Source organism: Callospermophilus lateralis, chromosome 9 (genome assembly GCF_048772815.1).
Source record: "Callospermophilus lateralis isolate mCalLat2 chromosome 9, mCalLat2.hap1, whole genome shotgun sequence".
NCBI lineage: Eukaryota > Metazoa > Chordata > Mammalia > Rodentia > Sciuridae > Callospermophilus > Callospermophilus lateralis.
In genome coordinates, this window is record NC_135313.1 from 8,183,747 (window position 1) to 8,201,908 (window position 18,162).

The window sequence follows — 18,162 nt, forward strand, 5'->3', positions numbered from 1 at the left end:
AAGTTCTCAGAACTGAAATAAACTAAATATATTCCAATGGCTTTCAATATAAGCTATAGAGTAAAAAATTCAAGCAGTAAAAGGGCACAAATGTCATTGCTGATCTAGAAATAATTAAATAATTTAAAAATCTGAGTGTGTTCTATGATTTTAAAAATGCTAATATACAGTTTGGAAAAGCTTAAGAGCATACTATTACGATCTACATAACAATTTTCTGAAATAAAGCAAAAATGTATCATTACATATAATACTTTCCCCAGTGTGAAATCTGTGAGAGAAAAGCTGCCAATGAACCAACTCTCCAAACCAGAGGCTATTTAAAAAAGAGCAGTGACAAAGTTTCTGCTAAAACCTATGTATACATGTGGAATTCAGATCTTTCTGTGCTCTTCTATATAAGGCTGCAACCAGAGCAAATTAAATGTGTTCCAAGCAAAGGCATAAGAGCTGGATAAGAATCGTGTTTCACTGCTAGAAATGAGAACTGTGGAAAACACTATAAGGCTAACAGGATAGAATCTGCATAAAATAAAAGCTCTAGAATCTTTAGATTTTTTTCTCCAATGAGGAAACAGCCCAGGCTTAATCCTAAATAAAACTATCTTAAGCTAAAATAACAGAGTTTATTACAGTCCCCCAAATTATCAGAGTTCTTCAGAATATTACTTGAATAAGGGTTATGAACTGGGTTGACACGCTTAACTGGCAGCTTTATGAATTACAATGAATATTGCCATGCTCTAAAAATGAATGTATCAGAGAGGAAATAACCTCCCTGGCATGCTTACAGCTATGCAACAGGCTTGTTTCACTGCCTGCAAGCACCAGGGCTAGAGGCTCAAAATAAGTCAATGGGAGGAGGATTTCAGTCACAGCAACAAGCGCTGAACAGATGCAACGACAACACACTTGGGAAAGTCACAAGCAAATGAGAGGTACGTATTTACAGATAAATAGATTTATCTAAGGGATTTTGTTGTTTTTTTACTTAATCTTTAAGAACTCTACTTCCATAATCTTTTATTTATATTCAGTGGTTTAAGGACCAAAATGAAAAATTTACTTATGTTAAAGGGGAGATTTTTAATATGGGATTTGTAAATATAATGAACAAATATCTTAATCATGGTCTTAGCCTCCCTTCTCAAGGAACTAGGAAGGTTAAGGAAAAAATTAGTACTTAAAACACAACAAAAAGAACTGGTTCAAGTTCGGCAAATCTAATGATTAAACTAAAAATACCTCTCGCGGTAGCATGCTGTGAAAGATAAAATTTTTTGGATCCTATTAATATTTTCCCCTTCTAACGAAAGGGATTCCAAAATGCTTATAAAAAAATGGCATTTAAATCAGCACTAAAATAAACCCAATAAGACAACTCAATTGCATGTAAGGATTCTAGCTGATAAATCATTTATTTTGACTTTATGTAGGCTTAAAGTCTTCCTAGGTGGGTGGCTAGCGTGTAACATAACTTTGACTAAAGTTCTATTCAAAACTATTTAGTGCTTTGACTTTTTAAAAATTCTTTTTAAAGTACAAGGTCAGGAAACACCTAGCTTTTTATTATAAGCCACTGAAAAAATAATGTATCTCCCCCCCATCATTAACTTTGAGGCAAGTCAGGAATTTAATATTTTTTATGGGAACTAACTGCATTGTCACAATAGCACAATGGGCCTATTGAGAAGGGAGGGCCTAGTTGCTATGTTCAAGTGTTTCTACTGCTTTTTGGAAATAAATAATGCAACTTATATATCTATATCTTATATTTAGGGACATCTCTCTGGCAATCAAGTTCAAATATAACTCTACAACTGCAGCAAAAATACAAAAAAATGAAAGAAACCAATACTGTATTTTCTCTCGGCTACTGTTATCTTTCACTGAGCCTTCTAAAATCTAAGCTCTAGGAAATACTAAAAATTTGAGGTCTTAATTACAAGCATGGACAGATGTGTGTATACTCTCATCTTAACAGAACTTCAACTTGTTTTTAAAAGGAAGGAGTCAACTTTGGCATGGATCGTTTGGCATGGGTACGACACCTTAAAGTAGTTGACCAGCTTAGCTACTGACCATGCTGACTAGTGTCCAAATGGACTGAATCAGAGAAAAATGGTGAATGGCTCTCTCTTTTAGAATGTCTGAACAAAGCAGAATTCCTGAGCATGTTCTGCAGAGTTTATTGGATCACTTAATCTCTTCTAACCAGTCTGGATTACAGACAGAATCAATACCAGAGGATATGAAACAGATTGTTGAAGAACAAGGAAATAAACTGCGCTGGGCAGCTCTTCTGATACTAGTGGTGATAATCCCCACAATTGGTGGAAACATCCTTGTTATTCTGGCTGTTTCACTGGAGAAGAAGCTACAGTATGCTACCAATTACTTTCTAATGTCCTTGGCGGTGGCTGACTTGCTGGTTGGATTATTTGTGATGCCAATTGCCCTCTTGACAATAATGTTTGGTAAGTATTTCACTTTGTTCCACACATCAAACCACTTTGACATACTGTTAGAGAAATGGACAGTCATTTTATTCTTATTTTCCTTAAAATAAAAGATGGACTTGGACTATTTAAGGAAATGGCTCAGGGTGTCCCAAGAAATGATCCATGTGTTTCATTTTTTATGATATCTGACCATTTGTGTTCTTGATAGATTTCTAAGTTAATAAAGTAAATGGACCAAAGCCTGAGTTATTGCGATAATAACATAGTTTGATACTGAAATCTTTCCTATAATAAAAAAGATAATTACATCAAAATAGACATAATAGATTTTGATTTATGCTTATCATCTTTAGTCATAAAATCCAGGTGAACACAAATAATTCTGTTGATGAATTATGAAGGCTTCTACCTCAGAGTCAGCATTAAAAGGATTTAACTTAGTCAACAGTTGGCAAAACTGATATTCCATTCATAAACTGCTTAAGAAAAATGTTATATATAGCTGATATGGCTTCTAAGAATTATATTTACTTACGTAGTGCAGAAAAACATTTCAAGTTATAGAAGGAAAATTTAAGCCAGAATGTACTAATTTATTAAATTAGATGGTAAAGAAAAATTTCTATTTCAACTATTTTTATGAGAATTAATAAAAAGATATCTAAAATTAAGTACTTGATGCCCCAAATATTATAAGGTAATGACGAGTTTAAACTTAGTATTGTAAATTAACACTTATCCAGGCTTTAAAGTAAATCAAGAAAATTCTGTTGCACCAACGAATAAGGTTCTATTGCCTTAATCAGATTCTTATATCATTAGCATTTTCTTTCTTTTTTTAAAAAAATATTTTTAGCTGAGGATGGACACAATGGCGGGTTTTTTTTTTTTAAATTTATTTTTATGTGGTTCTGAGGACCAAACCCAGTTGCCTCACACATTCGAGGCAAGCAAGAACTCTACATGACCCCAGTCCCTCATTAGTATTTTCTATATATCCCCCTCTTCTATAAATTTGTAATCTTTGGAATAATCTACTGCTTTATGTAACCATGAAGAATAATTAAGAAATCTTACTCTAATGGAGAACCTAAAGCAATCTTAATTCTGGAAAATTTTAAAGAAATAAAGTACTTAGGACTATATAAACATATATATGTGTATTTGGTAAAGACTGCATAGGCAAAGAATTTAAGCTTACATGTCCATAATTATAATAGTAGCTTCAAGATATTAACCATCTCTATATAAACGGTGCTTTACTGGACACTCAGGAATGCTTATTTCAGGCTACCATGAAAGTTAATAGATATGTTGAATAAATGAGATATGCAGAAGTGACTTTTGACTTTATAACAGACAAAGTTCCACAATATGAAAGTGAGCTAACAAAGTTAACAGATAATCCATATATTCTATATGATAATAACACAGTAAAAATTTAAGTTTTTAATCTAAAAATTTGGTGCTTACCATGTTCTTAGCAGTAAGTTAGCAGAAAAACCAAACACACTTTAACATATTTTAAAACATTTTAAAAACAAGTTGAATATCTTTCTATTTGTCTCAATTAATTAAGATATATATTTTAACAGTATTTCATTTTTTCAAAGTGTTTGCTAACAAAAGTTCCAAACACTTTTACTATCAGCAATTAGTTTTACAGTGAGTGGATCTAGTAGATATTTTTAAAAGTGAACTCCAGGAAACTTAAAAACTATTTTTAAAATTATTGTATTAATTCAACCCAACTCTATTACCATGAGAAAGCTTATGAGGAGGACTGGTGTAGCTCAGTGGCAGAGTGCTGGCCTAGTATGTGTGAGGCCCTGTGTTCCATCCCCAGCCCGGCCAACAAAATATAAGGAAATGCAAGCAGTCCTCTAAAAGCTTCCAAGGATGCATTCGTAAATTAGAAATTATATGTACCAAGAGGGACCTGATTTCAAAAAACAGGATTTTTTAATTTTTTTTTTTCAAATAGGATATGAGTATAGCCTTTCATACACTGATGAATACTAAAACTTTCTAAACTAATGCATTTACAAAAATGTGTGATAACTTTAAAAGGCAGAAGTAGATCTTAAAGTATATTTTTCTCTCTAGAACTTTCCTAGTCTACCAACAAGTGTCCCTAGTTTTATAAGCATGAAAGATTAATTGCCACTGTGAGCAATTTTAGCTATCTCAGGGAAATTTAATGAAAAAACTTTAAACCAGATGGTATTCTAATAAAATTATGCCTTAAAAAAAAAAGACAGTTTTTAAAAAATGTGGTTTTTGTGTACTTATACTGAGTGATATTTTACTTAACCACCAATTTTTATAATATTTAGTTACATACTTTTTGAGTTTCTATTTTACCAAGATTATGACAACTTTGGCACAACACTGTCTTTCAAACAGGTAATGCTAGATTAATTTTTCTTTAATTTCTTCCCAAGAACACTAGATCCTATCTTTATAACTCTAGTTTTTAACTCTTTGTCCATAATACCTAAAAACTGTGGTCACAACTTAGTAGCTTATAACATAAAGCCTAAAAATACCTATGTTAGAAATAATTGGGCAGCAAAATAAACAAAAAAACTCCCCAAAACCCCCAAAACAGAATAACTTGTGCAGATATGAAAAAAGAATGCTCACATTTAAGAACTTCTCAAAACTTTTCCTTCTCTTATCAAGTAAATGACTTAAAATACGAAGGGAAAAATACAGCATTTATCCACTTGTTACTTAATAAAACTTAAGTTTTAATCCATGCCTCATGATCTATAAGTTGCAACAGTATCTATGGAACAGCTGAAAGGCTGTGTATAAAATGGTTGAAAGATGGGCTTCTAAAGCAATACCCTAGCTTTCCTGTGCTGACCAAGACAAACCATTTAATATCTTAGTTCCATCAACTTGTCTGTAAAATGGGTGTGCAGAATTTTACACTGCAGATAGAGACTGTTATGTAGCCTACTACAATCACTAGTAATTGGTGGGTATTAGCAGAGCATGCCAATTAAATGTGATTAAGATGAAAATCTAACCAGAGATGATAAAAAAAAAAAAGTCAATTGTATATTTAAACAATGAAATGCTACTCTGCCCAATTCTGAAGCAGGGGAACAAAGCAACTAAAATCACTTCTTTTTGTAAGTGAAATTTTATAAAGCTAAGAAAAAATGTTCATTAAGTATTAAATTACTTCACACATTATCATATTAGACATCTAACCCCTAGATGTCACATATACTCAGATACCTTAGCGGAAAAACAACAATGGAACAAAACAGAAGCTTTGTAAGAATAATATAAGCACTCCTTTCTAGAAGACAGAGAAACATTAGACTTTCTGAGATTTAAAAAAACATGCATATTGAAAACTGTGTCCTTTTAAAACAGAAGTTATTTAGAACTGCCTGCTCTAATAAATTCAAGTAAACCATGTACCTCTGTGAACTCTTTTAGACGTTTTGGAATGGCTTTTAAAATAGTCTTTTAAATCCTCAAAAGAGAAATGTTTTATGCCCCAGATTAAAAGATTGATACTAATTATTTCTTAATTATTTCCTGGCTTTCCAATCTAAAAATCTGCCCAAAGGTTATGCAGAATTCAGATAAAATGAGTATATCTCATAATGACAGAGTTTTTGATTTAAAAAATATCACTTTTTAAAAATATTTATTTATTTATCTAGTTAGTTGTAGATAGACTTAATGTCTTTGTTTCACTTTTATGTGGTACTGAGGTTTGAGCCCAGTGCCTCAAGTGTGCTAGGCAAGCACTCTACCACTGAGCCACAATCCCAGCCCCAATCACGGTTCTATTCTAATTAAAAAAATTTTTTTAGTTGTATATGGACACAATATCTTTTTATGTATTTATTTTTATGTGGTGTTGAGAATCAAACCCAGTGCCTCACAGGTGGGAAGCAAGTGCTCTACCACTGAGCTAAGGTCCCAGCCCTTTTCATTCTAATTTAAAAGAAAGCTAAACAACAAGAATATACCCCTCCTCAAACAAACAAAAAATCCAGACCCGGCCAATTGTAATACATATAGATTATTTATGTTTCTGTGAGATCACAAATAGCAGTTAGAATTCAACCTTAGTACAAGGCATACCTTCATGACAAGTTTAATTGAAAATTAAAGTTAAAAAAACAACAACAACAACAAAAACACACATCCTCATCCTGTTCCCCACTCCGAGCCAGCTCAGTTTTAAGTTCAATTAGATGCACTGTACTTGCTACAACAAGCAGAAAGACAAATATTTTATACTAATGATGTAGCTTGTTGTTTCTGAGTGGAGATGTTTTCATAGTTGGGTTATTTCACTAGTTTCTGTCAAATAGCAGTTATAACAGTTAATATTCACTGAGTGTTTTCTTTATGCCACATTGTTCTAAATACTTCACATATATTATTGCAATGAATCTCAACCCTAAAAATCCTTGAAGCAATCCTATTAAGCAGGTATTATTTTCCTCATTTTACAGAGGTCATAGGAACAAAGGGATAACCAATTTGTTCAAGATCACAAAATAAGTGGCATAGATATGACATGAACCTAGGAAGACTAAGTCTAGAATTCACACTCAGCCTCTATTAGTCTACTTTCTCAAACACAAATGAGAAATTCTACTAGTCAAAACTGTCACTATTTGGCAAACAAAACTAGCAATTATATCTTAACTCCATCTAACAAGAGTGCTAAAGAATTTTGGTCTAGGGATAAGGCAGAACTCAGTATTTTTTTTCAGGTAGTTATATTTCATATTAGGTATAGAATATTCATGTCTCAACAAAAACTTGTAGAAATCCTTGAGACCTCTCTTCTTTTCTGAAGAAGGAATCAGACCTAGACCCATGCCTATGAAGTTGATGGACCTTGTCTGGGAGACAAACAGATACTTAAGTATCTAAGTGACTACGAATGGTCGTATTTAAAACATATAGTTTTCAATTTAAATGATAAAATATGTGTGCTAATATTATTTAATTAATTAATTAGCTGTCTACAATCTAAGACCCATCTAAGACTTGTTTCACTTCTTTAATAGCTGTTCCTATAATAGTCAGCCCAAAGTTACTTCAGGCATCCACAGAAATGCTATCTTTCAAACCTTACTGAAATTAATTTCTCTGAGTTCATTTAATTCAGAGGCGGGGGGAAGGACATAGAACATGGGATTTTTCACAGAAATCACAGGCCTTCTTTTATGTGACACCAAATACTATATAATTTAAATATTTTCTTCTTTTTTAGTTTTTATGCGAGTCAAATTTAGAGCCTCAGAACAGCAATATTTAGTCTATGTACCTGGTAACTTATTTCCCTTACATTCACTCTTAGATACATTTTTTCATTTTCTTTTAATTTAAATCTGTGATGGTTTCACTTGGTTATCTCAAATTTTAAGCAATGTTCAAGTCTTTTTGGAAATGAGTTGGACTTAATACATTAAACAAATAAATACAACCATAAATCCTTAAGACAAATTAAAATTTCTAAGAAAAATAAGTTTAGAATAATCTATGTCATTATACCAATTTACCCTTTATTCAGTTTTTCTTTGACCTTGAGTCTTCCAAATTAATTACTAACTGAAAAGCAATTTTAGAATAAAAGTTTCTGACCCAATAAAAGTCTTTACAAAATAAGAGAAGTAGTAAGGTTATAAAGAACACTTTCAATTTTCATTTTTAGTTACCTCAGTCTATTAAACAATTACAAAAGCCTTTTTTGTTTTTTTTTTTGCAGTGCTACAGATAGAACCTAGGGTTCATCTCTTCCTCCCATGCTCCCCCTCCCTATCCCACTATGAATCAGTCTCCTTTTATCAGAGAAAACATTCGGCAGTTTTTTTGGGGGGATTGGCTAACTTCACTTAACATTATCTTCTCCAACGCCATACATTTACCTGCAAATGCCATGGGCGGGAGGGGAACGGAGGTGGGGCAGGGGTTAGCAAGGATGGTGGAATGTGATGGACATCATTATCCAAAGTACATGTATGAAGACACAAATTGGTGTGAACATACTTTATATACAACCAGAGATGTGAAAAACTGTGCTGTATATGTGTAATAAGAATTGTAATGTACTGTAATGTACCCTGCTGTCATTTATTTTTAAAAAATTAATTAAAAAAAGAAAAAAAGAGATAAAACCCAGGGCCTTTCTCATCTTAGGCAAGCACTCTATCACTTTATCCCAAGTTCCCTTTTTGTGCTTTTCATAAAAAATTTCTATAATTTCTATCAATAATTCAGTTATCTATTACTTTTATGTTAGTTTCATTTAAAAACAATCTATCCATTAGAATTTCATTAAACTTGGAATTTTAAAGATCTCTCTCTCTAGTCTTAAAAACCCAGAGTCTCATTCTTTCTTAAAGAAAATTCAATATCCCATGTGAATATTTTTTACTGCTTACAATAAGAAAACACTAATAAAATTCCAATGATCTGCATATACTTCAGTTATGCTTCAAATTTGGAATTTTTAAATAAGTCCATCCTATTCAAGAGAGAGGCTAACAAGGCTTCATAAGCTTAATTAAATCAGCACCCAAAACTTTCCTTCTTATCCACAATTAGGAATATGTGGGTTAGACAGTTACATTCCAAAGACATGTATATTTTTATGAGTTCTTTCATTTTCTAGACCTTAATCTTCAAAAATATAGTCCATGCTGGGCACAGTGGCACATGCCTGTAATTCCAGGGACTCAGAAGGCTAAGGGAGAAGGACTATAAGTTCGAGGCCAGCCTCAACAACTTATATCAAAATAAAAAATAAAAAAGGCTGGGAATGCAGCTCAGTGGTAAAGTGCCCCTGGGTTTAATCCCCAGTATAAGAAAAAAATATATATACATAGTCCATAATTATAATAGCTAATACCAAGTTGAAATTATTAGGAAACCATTTTAAGAGATGATAGAGAATGAACATATGATCAAGGATACAGCACAATAATTTTCTGCCTTTTTAATTATAACTATGACCAAAATCTCTGATTATAGCTCTTGAGTATATAGGCTGGGGGTGTAGCTCAGGGGTAGAGTGCTTGCCTGGGATATGTGAAGCCCTGGATTCCTTCCCAGCATTGCATTAAAAAAAAAAAAAAAGGACTTGAGGATTTTTTGTTATTTCCTCCTTGGAGCCCTAAATCGAGAACTTCAGATCAGCTCAGCTTAGAATGTATCTATATCTATATCCTCACCTCAGTTTTCATTACAAAACTCAATTGTAGGTGATTTTTTGCATTCTACTTAGACTGTTAGTTTGCTTTTAAGGTTAGGTCAAAGAATGCACTGCTGCATTTGTCCAAGGTCTTTTCCCACTGCTGTCAGAAAATCTGAATGCTATAGCTGAAAAAGGAGAAAAGTGCCTGGGTTCTCTATGAACACAGTTTTCTCTGCTATACTTAATTTCTTTGTTTTTTGAGAGGCTTTCTATAGATTTCTATGAGGCTTTCTAAGTACCTATCCTACACCAGCAAAGCCGGATGCATCTTCTAAGACAGACACAACCTCTCCTAGAAAGTCATTTGTAAACTGTACTTTGCATACAAATCACCTGGGGATCTGATTTAACTGAAGAGTCTGACACAGTATGTTTGGGATGAGACTCAAGAGCTTACATTTTTAGTAAATTCCCAGATGATGATCTGAAGAGCACACTCTGAGTAGTAAGGTTATAAAGAGCGCTTTCAATTAACATTTAGGGTTTTGATAAAGAATTGTCTTTCCTTTCCCACACCCATATTCAAAGGCTTAATTGTACCTGAATGTACTCATCTGCAAAATCGGTGATATCTCAAAAGTTACATCCAGGCTCAATGAATCCACAATTTACCACTTCCATCCCTTTCCACCCCCAATTCAACTGGTGAAGTGGGAAACGCTCATTTATAATAATATACTTAATAATTTACTTAATAGCATGAATGATGCTTCAATTTCTTTTTAAGTTGTTGCTGAACATGGAAAAAGTACCAAGCAATCACTTATTCTTTTTAAATAAAATTCATACTGATTTTGTTATTTTGGTCCTTAGAAGAAATATTTTAATATTCCTATACTAACTCTGGAAACAGAAGACACCAAAAGTGAGCTTTTTTGTCAAGTCTCCAAATATTTTTCATTGAAATTCTACTTGACTCTTGAAAATACCATATTCAAGTCTATCTAAAAACTCTTTCCCTCAAGTACAGTGTCTTGTTGTTGTTTTGGTCTGGGAGTCTAATCTTTCTCTATCCCCAAGCTCTTTAATTTTAAAAAATTCGGGGGGTGGAGGGTGTAGCTCAGTGGTAGAGCACTTGCCTAGCATGCACAAGGCCCTGGGTTCAATCCCCTGCACCAAAAAACAAAAAGACAATTCACAACTGAAAAATCTCCTGGTGCCCAGTAATTCTGAAACTCCTGAGATGAATATCTTGGTCTTTCTTTAATTATCCCTATCACTTCCTGTCAAAGTTAGATACACTTGGAATAACCAGGACAAGAAAAGTAGTTTACATTTTACCAGTGGCCATACAACAATCAAACCATAAAAGAGGCATAGATAATCTCATATGCAGGATATCTGTTTTCTACACTAAAATCTATGTATATATGTAGTGTGTATTTGTAAAATGCATTCTAACTGAAATAATGTAGGGACATCCTAAAATAAATTTTAGTCATTTTGAAACTGTAAACATGTACACAGTGGGTGTATGTATAATACATAATGCATTAAATCTGAACATGTACAGATATTTGTGGAAGTAAATTTACTGAAAAACTATGAAGACTATTTAATATCACTTTCAATTTTTTAAAAAAAATATTTCTAAAGTGTTTAAAACTACATTAAGTATACAATAAATGTTTCAGGACTATGCTGCAGGTTATTGCCAGAATTGAGTGAAAATGCCAGGCCTTAAGGAGACTCCCATTTGGATAGGCTTTTTGCCTACTCCATAGTAAATTGTTTTGTTTTTTTAATACAATACCATGTATTAATACAATACCACTTACTATACAAATAAATTTTTATTTGTATAGTAAGGCTAAGTTCCAGTTGCAATGTGTAAATTTTTAAAAGGTCACAAATGGAACTGACAAGAGAGCAAAATCATAAAATGCTAACTGCTACTGACTTAGAGAGTCATAATTATTACATAAGATAGCAAATGTATTTAAAAGCTTCCATCTATAGAAATAATGTATTTAATATTATCTTCACAATCTGAATTAAACATTATCTTGTAGTGGTTACATCAAAATTTCAGGTTAATAAACAAAAAAGCTAAAAAATATGTATTACTTAAAAAAAGAAACTATAAATTGAAGTTGCCATTCTTAGAGAAAAATTCTGTTTTTCTTTCTTTCAGAGGCTATGTGGCCCCTCCCACTAGTTCTGTGTCCTGCCTGGTTATTTCTTGACGTTCTCTTTTCAACTGCATCCATCATGCATCTCTGTGCCATTTCAGTGGATCGTTACATAGCCATCAAAAAGCCAATCCAGGCCAATCAATATAACTCCAGAGCTACCGCGTTTATCAAGATTACAGTGGTGTGGTTAATTTCAATAGGTATGTGGGGAATACCAGGGGACGGGTGGCAAATACGGCCTTTGGTTCCTTTTGGCTAGGAGAATGCCAGGTTTGGTAGGCCCAGAAACTCAGCATGAGAAGCCAAGGCAGACTACTGATGTCCCAACACAAGGTGCTTCTGTCGTTACATTCATCATGTAGTGTCTAAACCGTACAGAAACTGAAGAAGTAGCAAAGTGTTCATCTCTTAATGATGTGCAGGAAAGCTGAGTCTTCATATATGTCAACACGTCATTAAGACCTAGCCAGTATAAGGCATCCCATAATTTCATCTTTTGTTATCTTGATGTGATTATCTTATATCACATCTAAGAAGATGAATAGGAAAAGAGAAAAAAAAACAAACATTTTACAAGCAGGTATCAGAGCATAAATTCATCTTAGAAGCCAACATTTCAATATATATATATAGATTAGAGGCATCTAAATGTCTGCATTAGTGTTTAAACGTTTCAAAGTTTTTAGATTAAGATAATGTTTACCTAATGTTCAGAAATGACTTGTAGAGAGAAGTCACATCTCTTCTAAACTATTATGATTCTGTGCTTATCTTTAATGCTTAAAGATAGCTCCTATAATGGACTATCTTGGCATGAAGTACAGCACTCAAAGCTCTTTAAGTTAATTAGAAAAACAAGCAGATTTGCAACAAACACAAAGATCTGACCAGCGGACTCACCCTTCCTAGAAAAATATCTTAGAAGAGGAAAAAATTTAAAGAGACACAATACTAAAAGGAAGGTAAGAAAAAAAAATTACTTCTCTGTAATCAGAGTAAGAACATATCCAAAACACCAATAAGTAAGACGCTGAAATTGACCTATATATTCCTGAAAAAATGGTACTAAAGCCAAACATCTTGAAAAGTTTGCAGATAAAAATCAAGGCATGCTACAGATGTGGCATGGGAAGAAAGCAGGGTTAAGGAAAAGTCTATTCAGAACAGAGAGACTTGCAAGCAGCAAGAAAAGGCCAGTTAAGGGGCAGAGGCTGATGGACAGAGCAGAACAGCAACTCTATACGAACCCCCCGCCACCAAAAAAAAAAAAAAAAAAAAAAAAAACTAGAAAAAGAGAAGGGGAGATAATGGGTGTAAAATAACAAACTTTGAAGTGTGTGGTCATTCATTTCAAATGACCTTAAAAAAAAAGCTCACTTCAATGAGTGAGAAGGAAAGAATGTGAGTGAGGTTTGTGTGTTGGGATAAAGGGGAAGAGGGAGTAAACAGAAGCAAAGGAAAAAGGGAAGCGGGTCCTTAGTGAAGAATTAAAATACTTGACACTGAAATATGATCAAACCAGTGTGATAAACAACCTGTTGGTTAGAAATAGTATCTAAATAAAGTCAGGATAATATGAAATTTGTAAATTGATCAAATTTCAACTGAGTGTCTATAATATGCTATGTAATAAGAATACACAGAAATAAGAATCCCTACATTCAAGAAAAGCAGATACATAGACAAAATACAAAGTGATAAAGTATGCAGGAGAAAAGGGAAGACTCCAGGTTTACAGATTTGGAAAGGATGTTAGAATCTGTCTTCCTTTTATAGATACAAAAAGAGAAACCTAAAAATTTTAAATAGTTGGCTTAAGGATTTTTATAGCAGCAAGGCCAAGACCAATGCTCCTTTTGCTTCATCACCCTCTTCCTTATAGAACCAATCACAATTTAGTAACTGTAAAAAAAGAAAATGTGATGACAGGGTAAGTTCAGTTTCAAAATTCTACAAAGTGCTGAAGAGAGCTCACTTTCTTCTTTTGAATTTACAGTTATCCTAGTGCTATGGGTTGAACATGTCTTCCAAAGTACACTTGTTGGAAGTTGAATCTTAACAATTTTGAAGAGATGAGGTCATGACGGCTCTGCCTTTATGAACCATTAAAGCCATTAAGGGAATGGGTTCATCCTTATAAAGGATGAGTTTGGGCCTCTCTCTTGTTCTCTCTCTCCCCCATGTGATACCTTCCACCATGTTATGATGCAGCAAGAAGATCCTCATCAGAAGCAGTCCCTGGATCTTGGACTTCTTAATCTCCAGAACTGTGAGCCAAATAAACTTCTTTTCATTATAAACTATCCAGTCTGTGGCATTCTGTTATAACAGCATAAAATGAACTAAAACACCTAAGTAACACCTAGAAACAGTAAGTATAAAAGAGGGTAAGGGTATACAAAGTGCCAGTGAAAACTCAAAAGTTATTGATCAAGAAGCTGGACAGGAAGATAATGTAAGCCTTGATGGGGGTGCTACTGGAATGTGAAAAGAGAGTTTAGGCAGACTATTCACTAAGATAATGTAAAGAAAAGCTGTACAGCAAGAAGCACAGAAAGATAAAAAGGAACAGATTGGAGCTCATGATTTTTGATATGGGATTATTTCAAGAGAACTCCTGGATACATGCAGGAGTACAAATAATAAGAGTTGAGTTCAAGACATAAAATTAAATGTTAGAAGAGTGATCAATGGAATGAAGTCATGCAAGATGATGGCAAGTGAGCAAGAGAGAGGAAGACTACAGCAAGGTACTAAAGCCTTTGAGAGAGATTGACAAATGTCCTGGGAGAGGCTACTCAATGACCAGGATGGAAAAAAGAGTGGTATAAATCGATTTAATAGACTTCAAAAGGGAAGTGTTTGGGAGGGGAGAAGGAATACTAGAGTGATGACCCTGAAGCAACAGGGGAGAAAAGGAGTCAGCAGACTTTTTCTTAAAAGGTCAAGAAAGTCCGTACCTTCAGGCATGCAGGTACCATGTGGTTTCTTTCACGGTTACTCTCTGGTCGTACCACAAAAGCAGCCATAAACAATACACTAATAAATGGGTATGGCTGTGTTCCAATAAAACTTTTACAAAAACAGAATGTGAGCCAATTTTTAAAGCCACAGTAGGTTGACCCAAGATTCTGTACACTTATCCTATTCTAAGGGAATCTTCTTTCTGATGGTGAACATGAGGAAAAGCAGGGACTGTAGCTGTATCCACTAGAAAGGGTTTGAGGAAAATATTCCTGTCAAGGGCTTGTTAGCTATCATCAAAATGGTATGCAGATAATGAAGTGCATTTGAATTCACACAACACAAGGCAAAAGATCAATTAATTCAGACATTTTAAAAAATATCTACTTCAAGGGGAAAGTATTTAGTCTAACCCTTGCACTATTAATTTTCCAATAAGCTACTTCACTAAGAAACATCACATTTAAATACTTACTTCTTGGTATTTAAAATATTAAGAAATTCACATGAGGTACCTTTTATTCATGTCTATTAGAAAAACTCTAAATCTTGAAACAAATTTCACAATTCACATTCTCTCGAATTAAGTACCATTTTTTAAAAAGAAAAGTTAAGTTTTCCATAAGAAGTTAAAAGGAAAGGATTAAAAGACAAAGATTAAACTTTCTGTTAAATGAACCTCAAAGATAATAAGTAAAATAGATACCTACTGAGAATTAAGACACTAAACAGCTAGCTGTCTGAAGGCTCTTTAGATTATCTATACTGAATATTGAAATAAAAGCAGTTTCTCTTCTGAATTTCTTTTCCTTAACCTGGGATAGATCAAAACTAAAAAACAGCTTATAAAAACACAGAACAAATAAAGACATTCCCTACTTTATCATGGACATATTATAGCTCTCACTATAAACCTAATATCACTAACCAACCTCTTTGTTTAAAAATGGCAGACTTGCTTATTTAGGTTCTGTCAAAAGTTCCACTGATACAATGCCTTGACAGATTCTACACTGTGCCTCCAGGAATTACAATGCACTAACCAGCATAAAGTTACTAGGATAAAACCTGAAGGGACCTAAATCTAAGTGTTACAATTTATAAAATGACTCAATTTATCTCATTTCCTCTTCCATAGGCATTGCCATTCCAGTACCCATTAAAGGCATAGACACTGATTTGCATAACCCAAACAATATTACCTGTGAGCTGACTAAGGAACGTTTTGGCAATTTCATGCTCTTTGGCTCAATGGCTGCCTTCTTCACACCTCTTGGGATCATGATTGTCACCTACTTTCTTACTATCCAAGCGTTACAGAGGAAAGCTTATTGGGTCAAAAACAAGCCACCTCAACGCCTAACATGGCTGACTGTGTCCACAGTTTTCCAAAGGGATGAAACACCTTGCTCATCACCTGAAAAGGTGGCAATGCTGTATGGTTCACGTCAGGACAAGACTGTGCCCAACTCAAGTGAAGAAACACTTATGCGACGAATGTCTACAGTGGGAAAAAAGTCAGCACAAACAATTTCCAATGAACAAAGAGCTTCGAAGGTCCTTGGAATTGTGTTTTTCCTTTTTTTGCTCATGTGGTGTCCCTTTTTTATTACAAATATTACTTTAGCTTTGTGTGATTCCTGTAACCAAACTACTCTTAAAATGCTCCTGGAGATATTTGTATGGATAGGCTACATTTCTTCAGGGGTAAATCCTCTTGTCTACACCCTCTTCAATAAGACATTTCGGGATGCATTTGGCCGATATATCAGCTGTAATTACCGGGCTACAAAATCTGTAAAAACTCTGCGAAAATGCTCTGGTAAGCTCTACTTCCAGAATGCAATGGCAGAGAACTCTAAATTTTTCATGAAACATGGAATTCGAAATGGGATTAGTCCTGCCATGTACCAGAGCCCAGTGAGGCTCCGAAGTTCCACCATTCAGTCTTCATCAATCATTCTACTGGATACACTCCTCCTCACTGAAAATGAAGGTGACAAAACTGAAGAGCAAGTCAGTTATGTATAGCAGAACTGACAGAGTTTTCACCTGACATAATGACAAGCAAGGTGATGAACAAGATGTAAGTTCACCAAGAATTAGATAACGAAGAATTTTATGTCATATATTAAATCAATTCTTTGAACTAAGAATTAAGTATTAAGATTATCTAATTTTCCTTATTTGGGCAAAATTATTCCATTAAAAAATAATCCTGTATAGCTACAAATGAAAATAATCCAGCACTCTGGTTAAATGTGGCTTTCAAAGGAAATAAAATTAAATAAGTCAATAAAGTTCAGGCTTTAAAAAAAAATGTCAATTTAACATTTTATTTGGTTCCTAAGAGTAAGCAAAGTTGTGCTAAGAATGAAATAGAACAAATAAACATAGCCTTGCCTTCAAGGTCTTAAAGCAAAAGCCAACAAGAACAAGAGCTAAAGATAAGTATATAAAATGATGATCCTATCTATTAAATCACTGTAGTATGCATCTAATCAGAAGTGGGTCAACTGGAAGAGGAGTAGAAAGCAAATTAAAGTGGTCTTGGGTATCTGAATCACGTTATGCTTCTTAAAAGTATTAATGAACACACACAAACTGGAAGCATGGAATCTCAATCTGGAGACTTAACAGTAAGTGAGCTTATAAAACTGAGATCACTGTGCCTGTGTTTGCCCAATGATGCAGTTGAACTTCTGGCCCAAAATCTTTTCATTGATCCTTTCCAGGCCACTTACTGAATAGCAGATTTAATTTAGAAATGATATTAATTTATTTGAGTCTCAGTTTTCTCATCTACATTTTGTACAGTACTCAGGAGGATAAGATGAATAAATAGTAGACACTCAGTAAATGGTAGCCAATTCAATCTATTTACTTTTTTTTTTTTAATACTACCTATAAATGGTAAACAAATTTAGGCTGAGTAGATCAGCAGTGAAAACAGTCCTTGCCTTAGCTTTTCCATTTAAAGCTGATCCATACTTATGCCTCAGCCCACAGCTCCATCACTCACTCAGTTTAGGATAATGACTTCAAGAAACGTGTTGACCATGGAGAACCTCAGCATTAGTCAACCAGGCATATATTGTCCCAGTGATAGAATCCTTTCTTAGAACATGAATCTAATACACAGATCTTGATCTGTTACCTTTACTTATGGGCCCTATTTCATCTGCTAAGAAAAGTACATCTTACAAATTTAGTTCTTAAATAAAAGCTTTCAGCACTGGTCCCTATTTGTTTAAGATTTTTCAGCAATATTAAAGGTAGGTTACCTAAGAAGCAAAAAACTGTACATTCCTAAAAAACAAAACAGAAAAACACAAAACTAAGTTAATGAAATCAT

The 18,162-nt window shown here is 33.8% G+C and overlaps 2 protein-coding genes across 3 annotated transcripts in view; one reads left to right on the top strand and one right to left on the bottom strand.

The window, feature by feature from the left end:
- Psmd1 (proteasome 26S subunit, non-ATPase 1) overlaps positions 1–18,162 on the bottom strand; it is a 90,614-nt gene that overhangs the window by 40,255 nt on the left and 32,197 nt on the right. The gene's annotated exons all lie outside the window — the stretch shown is intronic.
- Positions 861–16,838, top strand: Htr2b (5-hydroxytryptamine receptor 2B). Of its 2 annotated transcripts, none has more exons than XM_076866302.1 (4): positions 861–938; positions 1,780–2,477; positions 11,843–12,043; positions 15,946–16,838. In XM_076866302.1, exons 2-4 carry the CDS (start codon positions 2,129–2,131, stop codon positions 16,836–16,838), a joined length of 1,443 nt encoding a protein of 480 aa, XP_076722417.1. In that variant the 5' UTR covers positions 861–938; positions 1,780–2,128. The 2 variants fall into 2 exon arrangements, with proteins under 2 accessions (XP_076722417.1, XP_076722418.1); XM_076866303.1 differs by having other exon boundaries at positions 866–938; positions 2,007–2,477.

Bases quoted from the DNA above. Each gene is read 5' to 3' on its own strand.
- Htr2b (XM_076866302.1), top strand. From the start codon at position 2,129: ATGGCTCTCTCTTTTAGAATGTCTGAACAAAGCAGAATTCCTGAGCAT. The intron at 2,478-11,842 runs GTAAGTATTTCA...TCTTTCTTTCAG, and splicing joins CCTCTTGACAATAATGTTTG to AGGCTATGTGGCCCCTCCCA. The intron at 12,044-15,945 runs GTATGTGGGGAA...CCTCTTCCATAG, and splicing joins GGTGTGGTTAATTTCAATAG to GCATTGCCATTCCAGTACCC.